The sequence below is a fragment of the Zalophus californianus genome, chromosome 16 (genome assembly GCF_009762305.2).
Source record: "Zalophus californianus isolate mZalCal1 chromosome 16, mZalCal1.pri.v2, whole genome shotgun sequence".
NCBI classification, from domain to species: Eukaryota; Metazoa; Chordata; class Mammalia; order Carnivora; family Otariidae; genus Zalophus; species Zalophus californianus.
This window is the reverse complement of record NC_045610.1, coordinates 59470735-59485318: the sequence shown is the minus strand read 5'-3', so window position 1 is coordinate 59485318 and position 14584 is coordinate 59470735. Positions and strand designations below refer to the sequence as shown.

At 57.8% G+C, this 14584-nt stretch overlaps 1 protein-coding gene across 5 annotated transcripts in view; it reads left to right on the top strand.

Annotated features, from left to right (window-relative positions):
• Nucleotides 1–2000: 2000 nt before the first annotated feature.
• LOC113939239 (soluble calcium-activated nucleotidase 1) overlaps nt 2001–14584 on the top strand; it is a 32050-nt gene continuing 19466 nt past the window's right edge. The window contains exons 1-2 of one of the 5 annotated variants that reach the window (XM_027624974.2): nt 2001–2124; nt 13446–14098. In XM_027624974.2, the coding sequence (XP_027480775.1) occupies nt 13468–14098 (631 nt within the window). In that variant the 5' untranslated portion in view covers nt 2001–2124; nt 13446–13467. Of the gene's footprint in view, nt 2125–7328; nt 7899–11492; nt 11980–13445; nt 14099–14584 lie in introns of those variants that run through there. The other 4 variants (XM_027624973.2, XM_027624978.2, XM_027624976.2 and 1 more) reach the window with 4 other exon arrangements.

Genomic DNA, 14584 nt, shown 5'->3' with positions numbered 1-14584 from the left:
ACCACGCTCTTGGGTAGAAGGCTAAACATCATAAAACTCTCAGTTTTCGGGGCACCTGGGTGGCTCAGTCGTTAAGCGTCTGCCTTCGGCTCCGGTCATGATCTCTCAGGGTCCTGGGATCGAGCCCCGCATTGGGCTCCCTACTCAGCGGGGAGCCTGCTTCTCCCTCTCCCACTCCCCCTGCTTGTGTTCCCTCTCTCACTGTGTCTCTGTCAAATAAATAAATAAAATCTTTAAAAAAAAAAACCTCTCAATTCTCCCCAAATTAATCTGTAGATTTAAAGCAATTCCATTCAAAACCCCCAAAGTTAGGGGTGGATGGGATGTAGGAAGGGGGTGAGGGGGAATTGTCCTACAACACATGAAGGTTTATTATAAAGAGGTAAGAGTGAAGACAGTGGTATTAGAGCCGACAAGAGCAACTATACCAATACGACATAAGAGAAAGCCCCTAAACAGACCCATGGATATATGGAAACTTGATCTATGACAAAAAAATGGCATTGCATACATGCCCAGTGGGGAAAGGATGGATTATTTCCTAAACATGACACTGAGATGTTGGGGCATCTGCAGAAGAAGAAATATACATGGCCAGAAAATATAGGAAAGATACACAGCTGCTCAGCAATCAGGCAATGAGAAGGCATTTAAAGCCATCAGATTGGCAAAGTGAACACACCTGATAATATCTGTGGAACAACAGGCTCTCCCATCCATTGCATACAGTTTTATTTCATTTTTGTACAAGTTATAATAGGCATCTCTACTGTTGAGGCATATGTACCTATTTGCTAAAATTATAAGGCATGAGAGTGATTCAAGATCGCATTCACCTCCTGGGGTGGGAGGGGATTTGGAAGGGGGAGGAGTATGGAGACCTTTCAAGATAGCAGGACTAGCCTTTTCTTTGTCAAGCTGGGAGGCGTATATAGATACAGATATCTTAGTAAATAAAAGGTTTGACTAATTTAAAATAATAGTAATTATATGGTATATAGTTAGAACTCAGTTTCACCTAACGTGAAACAAATCAATCCAAGAAGGGTTTGTCCCCTTTACACCCGCCAAAAATGCAGAACCGAGTGTTTAGCAAATTTCCATTTGGTTTTTTAAAAAGGTAATTTAATATACACATTTATGATTTGTTTGCGTGTCACAAAATCTCTCTAACAATAACCATAAGAAACTAGTAATAATGACTGCCTCCGGGCAGGGAATGTGGAACAGGGACGGGAGGGGTATTTTTCACTGGACATCATTTACATAATTTGAATTTTTCTCTTGTGCATCTGTTACCTAATGGAAGGCTCTTAAGAGGCCCTGGGGTGATTGTGCACAAGCCATGGCTGAAGCTGCAGACCCGCGGAGCACCAGCCCTCGCCTAGCTCTGTTACCAGGCTTTTCTCATGATTTCTTTAAAATGGGCATTTTTGCAGGACTTGGTGGTGGAGAGCAGGGATGCCTTTTAATATAGTCCATTAAAATAGCTCAGGGGCCGGGGAGGGGCCTGGAGAACCAGGGCGAACTGGATACCCTTATTTGGGAGGAGGTTCCTTGACTGTGAATCAAGGGCAGGGAACCCACCCCCATCCCCAGCACCCTTCCCCGCCAGGACACTCCAAGCCTGTAGACCTGCACCCCGATCTTTGCTCGGGAAACTGATCAGCTCTCCTAAGTAGCCGATCAGAAGAGCAGAGGGGCTCTCTGATAATGAGGGTAGCAGGAAGGGGTCCGCGCTTCCCCGCCTCCCGGGAGACCACGGGGGTCGACAGGGCCAGGCAAGAGGTCCTAAAATCTCAGCTCGAGAAATTACCCCCGCCTCCCGCTTTTGTCGGGCCAGGGTTCCAGAACAAAGCGGTGGGACGGGCCTGCGGGGTGGTGCCGGCGCACGTCTGCTCCGCTCGCTCTAGTCCCGGCCCCCGGAGAGGCTCGCCGAGCAGTAAAAACTACAGCTCCCAGCAGTCCCGCCCGCGCCGGCGCGCAGCCGCGGAGCAGAGGCTGCCGGGAGCACGTCCCTGAGACGAGGCGAGCGCGCCGGGCGGAAGTCGGCCGCCCGCAGGGTCCCGGCCTTGCCGCAGGGAGGCCCCGCCGCCCGCGGGCCCCGGAGCCAACCTGCAGCGGGTGAGTGACGGCTGCGCCCGCGGCCGCCGCGCCCTCCCTCGCGACGGGCCCACGCCACCGCCCTCCCACCCCGCCACGTCCCGCCCCCGGCCCTCAGACTCCCGAGAAACGGTCTCCTTCATCTGACGGGCGGCGGACACCTCCCCCTCCGATTTGAGAGACACCCACCCTGACTGACTCGCAGGACTCTCCCTGGCTCTGACTAGTGCGGGACACCTCCCCTCCCCCCACGACGAGTGCGGGACACCTGCCCCTCCGACTTGAGAGACGCCTGCCCTGACCGACTCGCAGGACTCTCCCTTGCTCTGACTAGTGCGGAACACCTGCCCCTTAGGACTAGCGTGGGACTCCCACCCCTCCGACTAGCGTGGGACACCTCCCCCCTCCGACTAGCGTGGGACTCCTCCCCCCTCCGACTAGCGTGGGACACCTCCCCCCTCCGACTAGCGAGGGACACCTCCCCCCTCCGACTAGCGTGGGACTCCTCCCCCCTCCGACTAGCGTGGGACACCTCCCCCCTCCGACTAGCGTGGGACTCCTCCCCCCTCCGACTAGCGTGGGACTCCCACCCCTCCGACTAGCGTGGGACACCTCCCCCCTCCGACTAGCGTGGGACACCTCCCCCCTCCGACTAGCGTGGGACTCCTCCCCCCTCCGACTAGCGTGGGACACCTCCCCCCTCCGACTAGCGTGGGACACCTCCCCCCTCCGACTAGCGTGGGACACCTCCCCCCTCCGACTAGCGTGGGACACCTCCCCCCTCCGACTAGCGTGGGACACCTCCCCCCCTCCGACTAGCGTGGGACTCCTCCCCCCTCCGACTAGCGTGGGACACCTCCCCCCTCCGACTAGCGTGGGACACCTCCCCCCTCCGACTAGCGTGGGACACCTCCCCCCTCCGACTAGCGTGGGACACCTCCCCCCTCCGACTAGCGTGGGACACCTCCCCCCTCCGACTAGCGTGGGACACCTCCCCCCTCCGACTAGCGTGGGACTCCCACCCCTCCGACTAGCGTGGGACACCTCCCCCCTCCGACTAGCGTGGGACTCCTCCCCCCTCCGACTAGCGTGGGACACCTCCCCCCTCCGACTAGCGTGGGACACCTCCCCCCTCCGACTAGCGTGGGACACCCCCCCCTCCGACTAGCGTGGGACACCCCCCCCCTCCGACTAGGGTGGGACACCTCCCCCCTCCGACTAGCGTGGGACACCTCCCCCCTCCGACTAGCGTGGGACACCTCCCCCCTCCGACTAGCGTGGGACACCTCCCCCCTCCGACTAGCGTGGGACACCTCCCCCCTCCGACTAGCGTGGGACACCTCCCCCCTCCGACTAGCGTGGGACTCCCACCCCTCCGACTAGCGTGGGACACCTCCCCCCTCCGACTAGCGTGGGACTCCTCCCCCCTCCGACTAGCGTGGGACACCTCCCCCCTCCTACTAGCGTGGGACACCTCCCCCCTCCGACTAGCGTGGGACACCTCCCCCCTCCGACTAGCGTGGGACACCCCCCCCCCCCGACTAGGGTGGGACACCTCCCCCCTCCGACTAGGGTGGGACATCCCCCCTCCGACTCAGGGGACTCCTACCCTGCTCTGACTCTTTCCTCCTCTGGCTTGAGGGATTCTTCCCCCCTCCGACTATCATGGGACAACTTTGGACCCTGGAGGACTCCTTTTCCTGGCTCACTGGGACAGCTGTCCCAGAGTCCAGTCCCTTCCTGCCCACCCCCCACCATGATTTTAGTACCCCTTCTGTGACGCCGGGTCTCTCTCTCATTAGGGAGCCCTCCCCTCTCAGTCTGGTACTTTGTCACACCTGCAGCAGGCCAGCCTCCCCCAGCCCAGGCCTCACTTTCCTTCCTGTGGCACCCCGACCGTCCACCCTCCTCCCGCTCCTCCATCTGGCCTGATGCCCTCGTCCCTGGGTTGTGGCGCCTCCTCCGCCATCCCTGTTGCTTGGTGCCTTCCCTTTGTCCTGTGTGTCTCCAGGCTTGGCGGGCCCCCGGGACTCACAGTCACTCTCCTGTCTGCCAGGTCCAGCTTTCTCCCAGGCACCTTAGTGTCCCCGGGAAACCACCGTCTCTTAGCACACCAGCCTCCCTTGTCACTGTTGCCCCAGAGTGCATGCTTGACGGCTTTCCCTAGCACGTTTTCCACAAAGCATAGGTTTGGGACCATGCGTCTGCTGATGGCAGCTGTGTCTTGCTGGCTCCTCAGTGGAAGGACCAAAACTTGGCAAAAGCATAGGGTCACAGGAGGGTCCGTGAAGAGGAAGCAGGTGCTGCAGCCTCTCCTTCCTCTCCCTTTTTGGAGCTGTACTGGGACAGATTCCCCCCACCCCCACCCCGCCCCGAGCTCCCAGCCCCACCCCACAGGCCTCTGAGCAGGACAGTCCAGCCTGGACCTGAGGGCTCAGCGGCCAGCGGCGTCCCAGGGCCCCTCCCTGACGGCCTCAATCAGCCTTCTATTCTGGCCTCCAGGGCCCCACTGAAAGATACATTGACGGGCCAGTCTTCTCCCCTCTGGACTGGGACGGGTGTCTCACCCTGGGCGGGGTGGGGTGGGGGAGGGGGAAGGACGCCCGTGAAGCGTGCGTTTGTTCAGGCGGTGGCCTGGAGACTGAGCAGTCTTGGTGTGCTCACTGGACCTGATCATAGAAGTCGTGTTACACCCCAGGGCGGTGGAGAAAGTCCTAGACTTGCAAGTGTATAGGAGCCACTTTGTGTCCCCTATGGTCCCTCAGTCAAGGTGTCCATCTGAGCATTTGATGCCTTCTGTAGCTAAAGCCTTCTTCCCCCTAAAACTGTACCGTATCTGTGGTTCCTGCCACACTTCCACGGCCACAGCCAGGTAGTGGATGTGTTGGTTTCAGCAGTTGGTGCAACTGTGCACCTCATCTGCCCTGCTTCCTGAGCCACAGAGGTGATGCGGACAGACCTGGAGTGTGACAGGAGCAGGCCTCCCTTTTGTGGTGTGCCCCCCCCCCCCCCATTCCCTGTGTGTGGCTTCTGAGGTGGGCTTGGGCAGGCTCACAAGTACCCAGCCCCTTTCATCTGAGTCTTAAGACCCTCACGGCAGCCGTCTGGAGTCGCTATGCAGAGACCTGAGTGTTTCCTCTTTCAAAAACAGCATCTCAGATCTGAGACAGCAGTCCAGCGTCCTGAAATGGATCAGCACCGTGACAGGGACGTCATTTCTGTATCGTGTAGACCTTTGTGGAATGGTACCTGGGACACTGGAGGGAAAATTTAACAAGTGCTCGTTTCCTTTCACTAATACTCTGGACTGTGGCTTTAGGACTTTAATGTGGATTTTCCTTCTCATGAGACCAAGACAATTATTTAGACAAAAACATCCTGATAATAGGGAAATCTGGGAAGATGTTCAGTTTTTCTTTTTGTGCATGTTTCTTTTGACTCCTGCTTGTTCATCGGTAACAAGTGCAGTCATTACCTGGAACTCACAGCTTGGGGTTCCCAAGCAGAGTGCCGCTGCGTCCATGTTCACCCGGGGACATGCCGTGGGGAACGAGGCATCACGCAGACCCTGAGTGACAGTGTGGAAGTGTCAGATCCCAGTGCATCCAGAATGGCTGCAGGGGGTCCTGCCGGGCTGTGTGGGGCTGTGTGCGTCTTGCCCTGCTGACCGCTGTGTCCGTGGGCCCGGCCCTGGGGAAAACAGGACAGAGGATGGGTTCGGGCAGGTGCAACCCCACTGATTTGGGTGGATGGTGGAATTTTTATTGCATCCCGTTATTTTCACGCTCTCTGGAAAACAACCCTGATAATGGGGAGTGTTGTTTGGGACGTGGCTTTCGACTGGAAGGGTAACTTTTTGCTGAAAGTCCCCCTGATGTATAATCTTGACGCTACAACTTCACACACAGCCCTCCTGTGATGTAACAAATGCAAACAGTGCCGGGCTCTGGAGCTGTGCCGCCCACGCTGTGGACAGAGCTGTGCCGCCCACGCTGTGGACAGAGCTGTGCGTGGGCGGTCCAGCCCCTGGGAAAGCTGGACATCCTTTCCCTGTCTCCATTCTGTGGTTGGCAGAATAACAGCCCCCCCAAGATGTCCACGTCCTAACCCCCAGAACCTGCAAGTATGTGACATGGCAAGGGGGGGGGCGAAGGTAGCAGATGGAAGGAAGGGTCCTCATCAGCTGACCTTGAACTAGGAAGTGCATCCTGGATTATCTAGGTGGGCCCAGTGTAATCATGGCTGGTGGAAGTAGAAAACGGAGGCAGAAGAGCAGGGGTGGGGGTAGCAGAAAGACGCAGGACACGATGTTGCTGCTTGGAAGGTGAAGAGGGGCTGCAAGTCAAGCAACGCCCACACTTCTAGAAGGAGGAGCCGTCCAGGAGGAGGGTTCTCTGTGGGAGCCCCTGATTTTAGCCCAGTGGGGCCCATCAGACTTCTGTCCTGCAGGGCTGTGAGTGTGTGGTGTCAGGCCGCCGCATCTGCGCAGAGTGCTCACAGCAGTAATAGAAACCCCACTTCTCTCAGGTGCTTAGCTTATAAACAAAACAGCTGAAAAAGAAGGTATCCTGAGCTGCGTTCAACTTGCTTCAGGAAGCGGTCATGAGTACCTGCTGTATGCAGAGTAAGGGGGTGGGAGGTGTGGAGTCTCAGCCGTTAAGGAAACTGCTGTCTGGGAGGAGGACCTCAGTTAGTCCCTGAAGAACAGACTTGGCTAGTGTGACTTGTTCCTTCCTGGTTTCCTTCTGCTTCTCACCCCCGTCCAAATTCAAAATGAAATTTTCAAGTACAATACAGCCTTGGTGAGTCCAAAGCGGGAGAAGGCCTTGAATTGGGTAACATTTTCTCAGAGCCTGGCCCGCAGTGGGTGTTTGATGTTCGCTCCCCTGAGACACACCCACACTCTTGGAGACTCTGAAGCCCAGGGCCTCTGTGTCACTCTGTGTCACTCTGTGTCACTCTGACGAGCGCAGGGTCAATAGCTGAGCTCTTTGCTCTCCAGCCAGGAAGTGCACGTAAGCAGAAAGCAGAGTGGGGACTGTGACCTGCCTGCCGTCTGGACATGAGCTCTGGAGGACCGTTCAGTTCACAGACCGCGGTGGGGAAGGGGGGGCAGCCGCTGTGCAGGACGGGGGGCCTGAGGGGCCCAAGCACAGTCTGAGGGGGGAGGCAGAGGAGGCCTCCTTATCTCAGTGCTGCGCTCTTGCTTCCTGCCCCTCCTAGATCCTGAAAGGGAGGAGTTTTGCTCTAGCAGCTGCAGTTAAACCTGTTTGTTCTGCCACCTGCCACATACCTGAAGGAAGAGGAGAAGGAGACCCTCTAGGCTGTGGGCTGTGTCGGGAATGGCTGCCACCTTTCATTCGAGCCTTCTGTAGAGTCCTGTGGTGGGTCTAAGGATGGCCCGAGAAGGTAGGGGTGGCCGCTCCCTCCAAGGGCCAGGACAGGAGCGTCTCCCTGGCAGTGCCACTCCCCTTGGAGTCCAGGCACCCGCTTGGGAGTGGAAAGACACAGGGTTACACCTTGCTGTTTCAGGCCTGTGTTGTAAGGAAGTACTAGTGAAAGAAACCAGAAATGTAGGGGTGTCGGTGAGCCATTCTTAACACCTGTCTGAAAAAGAGGGGGTGGGGAAGGCAGTTGGGCCTGGAGCAGCCTGGGTGGTGTTGGTTCCTCTGGGTGACTCTTTCCAGGGACCTTGCCCTGCAGCGTGGCTTGCGCAGGAGAAAGGAAGCCAGCAGGGGTGCAGTCCCCGGGGGATTCTGAATGGGAGAGACCTGGTTGCAGGCCCACCTGGACAGGTGAGTGTGGCCAGCCAAAGAACCCGTGACATTTTACCATAGCAGCTTGGTTCTAATTTTTCTGGAGATACAAAGTCAGCCCATTAGGCTGCAGGTGGTGGGACCGACCACCTTCTTGTCACAATACAGCAAGTATTTAAACTGCTTCGAGCTTTCGGGGGTGTGGGCAAGGGCAGAGCTTCACACGGGCCCCTCTTCTGGGAGCAGCTTTGTCCATTTGGCACTCACCTTCACTGGTACATTTCAGTTGGTGTTCATGGCTGGAAGTTTGGGGGTGGGGGGGTTGGTTTTGTTTTTGTTTTTATATAAAAACACAAGCTCTCGTTCTGCACAAGACAGGAAGCTCACCGTCATCTGGGTGTGAGCCAGCCTGGGGTTGTGGAGAACAAATGGAAAGGCATCTGATTTTATTCTACGAAATGAAAGTAATTTGTAGGATCTTAACGGAGGGATGAAGATCAAGGTTGGGTATTGATGCAAAGAGAGATGGTTCCAGTGGCAAATATGATTTTTTGGAAGGCAGAGTTCCACTATCACTGGAAGTGGTCATTCTCTTATTAACAAAAGGTGACGGAGCCCCCGGTGCTCTGCCTGTTGGTCAGGTCTTGGGAACCAACCTAACAAGACAGAGCCCCTGCCCTCCAGGAGCTCAGAGTCGAGCAGGGCAGATGGTGACAGTACAGTGCGGTCCACACTGTGACAGAGCCCCATCCCAGAAGAGGGGGCACAAAGGACAGTGTGTGAGGAGGTGCGTTTGTTCCCAGGGCTGCCGTGGCAAGTTCCCACAAACATGGAGGCTGGAGACCACACACATGTGTTCTGTCATAGTGCCGAGGCCAGAGATCCACTATTCATGTCACTGGGCTGAAATCAAGGAGTCAGCAGGGTTGTGCTCCCTCCGAAGACTCTAGGGGACAATCTGTCCTTGTCTCTTCCAGCTTCTGGGGGCTCCAGGCCCTTCTGGGCTGTGACCACATCACTCCCCTCTCGTCCTTCCTGGTCACTTGGCCTCTTCTGTCACGGTCTAATGTCCCTCTGCTTTCCTTTTATAAGGACACTCAGGGTTGCATCTAGGGCTCCCCTGGATCATCTTCCCATCTCAAGATCCTTAATTAAGTCACATCTTGCAAAGTCTTTATAGACATATAAGGGGACACTCAGGTTTAGGGGTGAGGCCTGGACACCTTTGGGTATCCACAGGAGGGAAGCTCACTGGTGGGGGAGGGAGTCCTTCACCATAGATACAGGGCAGGAGGGGAAAGGGACAGCAGAAGTATCACTATGGTGGCACAGCCAGGGACTTCCGGATGGTTCTGTGTGGTCAGAGAGATCGTCATCCCAGGGGGGAGAAGCACCACGCACAGGGGCTTGGCTGTGAGCTACGGAATTGTAAAAAGCCCAGCACAGGGGGGCGGGGCGGGGGGAGCTGAGGAGTTTGTCCTTTAGTGGGACAGCTTTGGGATCTGGCAAAGAACTTTGATCCAGATTCACTTTTTAGAAAAATCATTCTATCAGTTGTGCGGAGAATGAATTTGAGAGGGTCTAGACCAGGGACCGGCACACTTTTTCTGTGGAGGGACAGGTAGTCCATATGTTCAACTTCGCGGGCTGTAGAGTCCTTCACATTGCTGCCATGCTCAGTGCTTACAGGATGGGCCAGCCCCTTCTCCTCGGGTTTACTTACAAAGCTGGGCCCTCTGGGCAGGTGAGCAGAGGTGCTAGTGACGTGATGAGGGTAGCAGGCGACAGGAGCAGGCCATCTGTGCCGCGTCCTGCAACATCTGACTCAGCTGGCTGCGCGGCTCTGGGAAGTCGGCGCTGTTCTGTCACAGTTCACATGCGAAGGAGCTGAGGCCCAGAGATGCCAGCTGGAGCAGCTGGTGAATGGCCTAGTGCCGGATGGACCCGGATGGTCTAGCTCACCAGGAGGCCATGGTGAGGTGGGACCCAAATCCGGAGCCGGGGTACAGACCAGACCAGTAAGGGCTCCTGGCGCCTGCTGGGTTATGAGGAGGCAAGAACGTGACCCAGCTGTTCCCTGGGATGCCTTCTGAGGTCTGGGAGTGCCCTTGAGTGGCCAGTAAATCCCTGAGGGAGCCTGTTCGGGTGCCTGCAGGCAGACGAGGAGCCTCCGCAGCTGGGCCTGCTGGGCCCGGAACTCAGGGGACAGATGCGGGCTAGGAAGGCATGGGGAGCCCTCACTGTGTAGTGGTGGTGCCCCTGGCGACGGAGATCATCTCAGGGAAGAGTCAGAAGAGGTGGGTGGCAGGGAAGGACCCCGAGAGGAGGAAGAGGACCTGGGGGGTGTCACTGTGCAGTCGCACAGTCCCTGCTGGCAGGAGGTTTAGCTGTGGGACACGGAGCATCCTGGAGGGACCGAGGGCTGGTTGCTCTTCCAGGGTGAGGAGGGCCAGGGAGGGACCAAGGTGTCACAGGGTTGGGAGGGGTTCTCTCTCCATTTATTCAGTATCGGGGCTTCACGATTCCTCTTCACGGTGGTGAGGGACGGGAAGGGACCAAGGTGTCGGGTTGGGGGTGGTTCTCTGTTCACTCGCGGATAATCACTCATCTACAATATTTATTGGGTGCTTTCAGCATACCTGAGAGTATAATCTGGAGATCAGATGGCCACTCGGTGGCAGATTTGGACAGGTATGTAGAAGGTGAAGGAACCAGAAAAGCAGGCATAGCTGAACTGTCCCCAAGCAGCAGGATGGGGGCTCTTTTTCCCTGGAGCGCCTGGACCAGGGCCAGGCAGCCTGATGCACGGGCGGTGTGACCCTAGGGGCTCCACCCTCGGTCCCCACATCATCTGCGGGAAGCCAGGGGGCAGGAGTTGTGACGAGATGACCAGTGGCAGGATGACGACTCAGGAATGGAGAGGGGGCAGACCAGGGTCAGTAGGACGACACATCACAATGGTGACACCAGGCTACCACCCGGTGTGACAGCCGGGGGGGGGGGGGGGGTGGCCAGATGCAGGGCTGTGGATTTGCAGTCACCGGGGTGGGGCCCGGGGCTGGAGCTGACGGCCTGTTGAAGGTGTGGGCGTATTTGTCATACCTTCGGCAAAGGTGTGCAGAGTTTCCACTGTTGGCCCCGCCGTGGGCCCCTGGGGAGTAAGCTCGCAGTGGACCAGTCCCTGCCCTGTGGCGCTAAGGCAGAGCTGAAGTAGTTACGTAAGTTGCAGAGGGCGGTGAAGAGAAGGAGCAGGCTGCCATGCTGGGGAGTGAGCAGGCACGTGGGGGTCGGCCCCGAGCGAGCAGCCAAGTCTTCCTGAGGGACATCCAGAAAAGAAAGTGAGGCAGCCGGACAGGGGTGCATGAGGGCCGCAGGGGTGGTCTGCCGCAGAGGAGCCGGCTCAGAGGGGCGAGGTCCCGGCAGGGGCCCCATAGTGGCGAGGGTTTACTCCTATAGACGTGGTTTGATCTGCTTGCGTGGATAGCAGGGGTCGCTGGCTGTTGGGGGGCAAGTAGGTCGGCAGGGAGGGGCGTGGCAGCAGGTGGGTGCGGTGGAGAGGGGGTGACCGAATCGACAGGCCTGCTGTCAGAGCAGCTGCTGTGGAAGGACGGGGGGGGGGGGGCATGCCTAGGGTCCTCAAGGTGCTCGTGGTTCAGAACTTTTGGTCGCAGTATAATCTCGCACAGAAAAGGGCATCTCTCAGGGTTTCAGTGAAAGTTTTGCCCCTGGGCACCTGCAAACGTGGAGGCTCCCCCATCACCAGCACTATTCCTGAGGGAGGAGTTGGGGGTGAGGAGGTGTGGGGAGAGGGAGTAAGACTTACTTGGCAGTCGTAACTTCTGAATGCGTCAGGAATCCAGGCAGAATTTGGAATAGGAGGTGAGATGTAGGAGTTGAGAGCTCAGCGGCCACGTCATGTGGGAGATGGACGCCGGGTGGCTTGGGCCCAGCTGTGGTTTGTGAAGGCCTGGGGTTGGGCGCAGCAGAGGAGGGGCAGCGGCCGGAACCCCTGTTTCCCAGCCGAGAAGGCTCAGCCACCAGCTCTGTGACCACAACGGAGCCACTTCCTGGGAAGGAGGGAGCCCTCGCCCAGGAAGGAAGCCTGGGACCAGCACCTGAGGTGAGAAGCGGGAGAGCTTCCCGAGCCTGCCCCCCCACCCCCAGTCATGGCACCCTCCTGGCGCCTTGCTTGCTCCTTAGAGGGCCCTTTTCAGCACCTGACCCTATGGTCAAAACCTAAACATCTGTCCAAAAGCAAGAGAAAGGAAGGGCTGGCTTCCACGTGGAACCGTTGCCATGTTTTTCCACCCTCGGTGCCAGCGGCCTGTGGTGTGGACGGGAGCTCCTCAGTGGCCCCCACAGGCAAGCTGCATGCACTGGGGTGCAGGGGAGGGGCCCGGGTGGTGTGGAGCTGCCTGGTCCTCGCCCTTCCCCACTGCCGCCTGGCAGTGAGAGGAGCGTCTGCCCCTGACGTCCCGCTGTTGGTTGGCAGGAGGCAGAAATGCCCCCGTGGTCCAGCCAGGGGACTGTCTTAGGCCTGGACAGACTGAGTGACAGCTCAAGCCAGAGTCTGAGAGCCGCAGCCCAGGGCTGATGCTCTGCTGATTCTGCTCCCCCAGCTTGGCAGCTGCCCTGAGACAAATGCTGGCCTGGCGCCGCTGTGGCCACGCCGACCAGGCTGCGTGGTCTACGCTGGGGACGTGAGTGGGGGGCAGGTGGTGCAAAACTGAACTTCCCAGCCACCGCCGCCCAGCTGTGGTGCTGCACCTCGGGAGCAGGGCCAGGGGCCCAGGCCAAGCTAGGCCCAGGTGAGGCCAGCCGTCCTTGGGGGCCAGTGTGCTGATGCTGGGCTCCAGGCCGTGAGGGCCAGCCAGACACTGCATTAATAGAAGGGCGCCAGAGGACAGACTTTGTCAAGAACAGAAGTATTTCCATTTAGCTTAAATCCGTTTTATACTTATATTAGTATTACAGCAACTTAGCCCAGGAGGGAGTCAGGACTCCCTGGGTGACCATGCATCTGCTCTGTGCACTGTCCTAGGAGCGCAGGACACAGTTGAGCGCACCGATAGCTACGTAGCGTGATGTTGCAGGGGTGGCAGATGCTGAGGAAGGTGATAAATGGGGGTGCTGTTGGGAGCAGAGCCCTCAGGGAGAGCTTCTCAAATGAGGTGACATTTGATGAGCGTACACATCTGGACCCTCTCTGCTGCCCTGTCCTGTCCAGACCCCAGTCCCGTCCAGACCCACTCCCTCCCTCACCTGCAGCTGCTCCCTCTTTCTGAGCTGGTAAAGCACCAGCCTACGCAGAACTTGCCCTCACTGAGCTTTCTATCTTGCCATTTGAGACAGAGGAGATGGAATAATCTTGCTTTGGAAAGACTTCTCATTCTGCTGAGTAAGAGTAAATAAAGATATTGCTAGAATCAAGGTTTAATTAAGCCAAGGAGGTAATAATGGCCACAAAGTAGTGGCCGTGCCGTTCTGGGTAAGGCAGCCTTCAGGCCGTGCTGCACCTTCAAGTAATTAGAAAGCCACTGTGCTTTGCAGGTCGCTGACCCCTGTCCTCTCTGTCTGGGTGCCCAGGTCCCGCCTGCCCTTCAGTCTGATGCCCGTCCAGCCCTCCAACCACCTGGAATGGAATGAGCCTATGCACTCCCTCCGGATAAGTGTGGGGGGCCTTCCGGTGCTGGCGTCCATGACCAAGGCAGCAGACCCCCGCTTCCGCCCCCGCTGGAAAGTGATCCTGCCGTCCTTTGTGGGCGCTGCCGTCCTCTGGCTGCTGTACTCCCACCGCCCACCCCCAGGCAGGCCCCCCGCACCCAACGCCCACAACTGGAGGCTCAGCCAGGCACCTGCTGACCAGTACAATGACACCTACCCCCTGTCCGCCCCCCAGAGGACGCCGGGCGGGACTCGGTACCGAATCGCGGTTATTGCTGACTTGGACACAGAATCTAGAGCCCAAGAGGAAAATACCTGGTTCAGTTACCTGAAGAAGGGCTACTTGACCCTGTCAGACAGTGGGGACAAGGTGGCCGTGGAGTGGGACAAAGGCCACGGGGTCCTGGAGTCCCACCTAGCTGAAAAGGGGCGGGGCATGGAGCTGTCTGAGCTGATCGTCTTCAACGGGAGACTCTACTCTGTGGACGACCGGACAGGGGTCATCTACCAGATCGAGGGGACCAAAGCCGTGCCGTGGGTGATTCTCTCCGATGGCGATGGAACCGTGGGAAAAGGTAAGTCGGGCCCTCTCCGTCTCCCGGCTTTGGCCGGGGTGTTGGGGGACGGGTTTGGGTTGACTGTCTGCCAGTTTGGTTTGCACACATGTGTGGTAAAGCATTCACACGACCAGGAGGAGGGACCACCAGGTAGAGCCATCTCCCTCCTGCTTCTGACCCATGGCCGCCCCACCCCAGGGCCAGCCTCACACCAGTCGTCTCTGCAGTAGGAGCTTGTTCCTAGAAGACTGGCCGGGAAGCGGGTCCTTTCCAGGACAAGTTTGTGGGCCCTGTCCACTGCTGCTCTCGGCGCTCCTGGGAACGAGTCCCTTCTTATATCTTCAAAGGTATCTTCAGAGCACGCGGGAATGACAGCCCCCAAGTGTCTTACCTTTAAAGCCATGGTGTCAGATTGCTCCCATTTTGAACTGAGACTTTATTGAAAAGGTAAACGTAGTCAGTTTAGCACTCCTTTTTGAAAACACAGCAGCAGGAGGGTCTGTG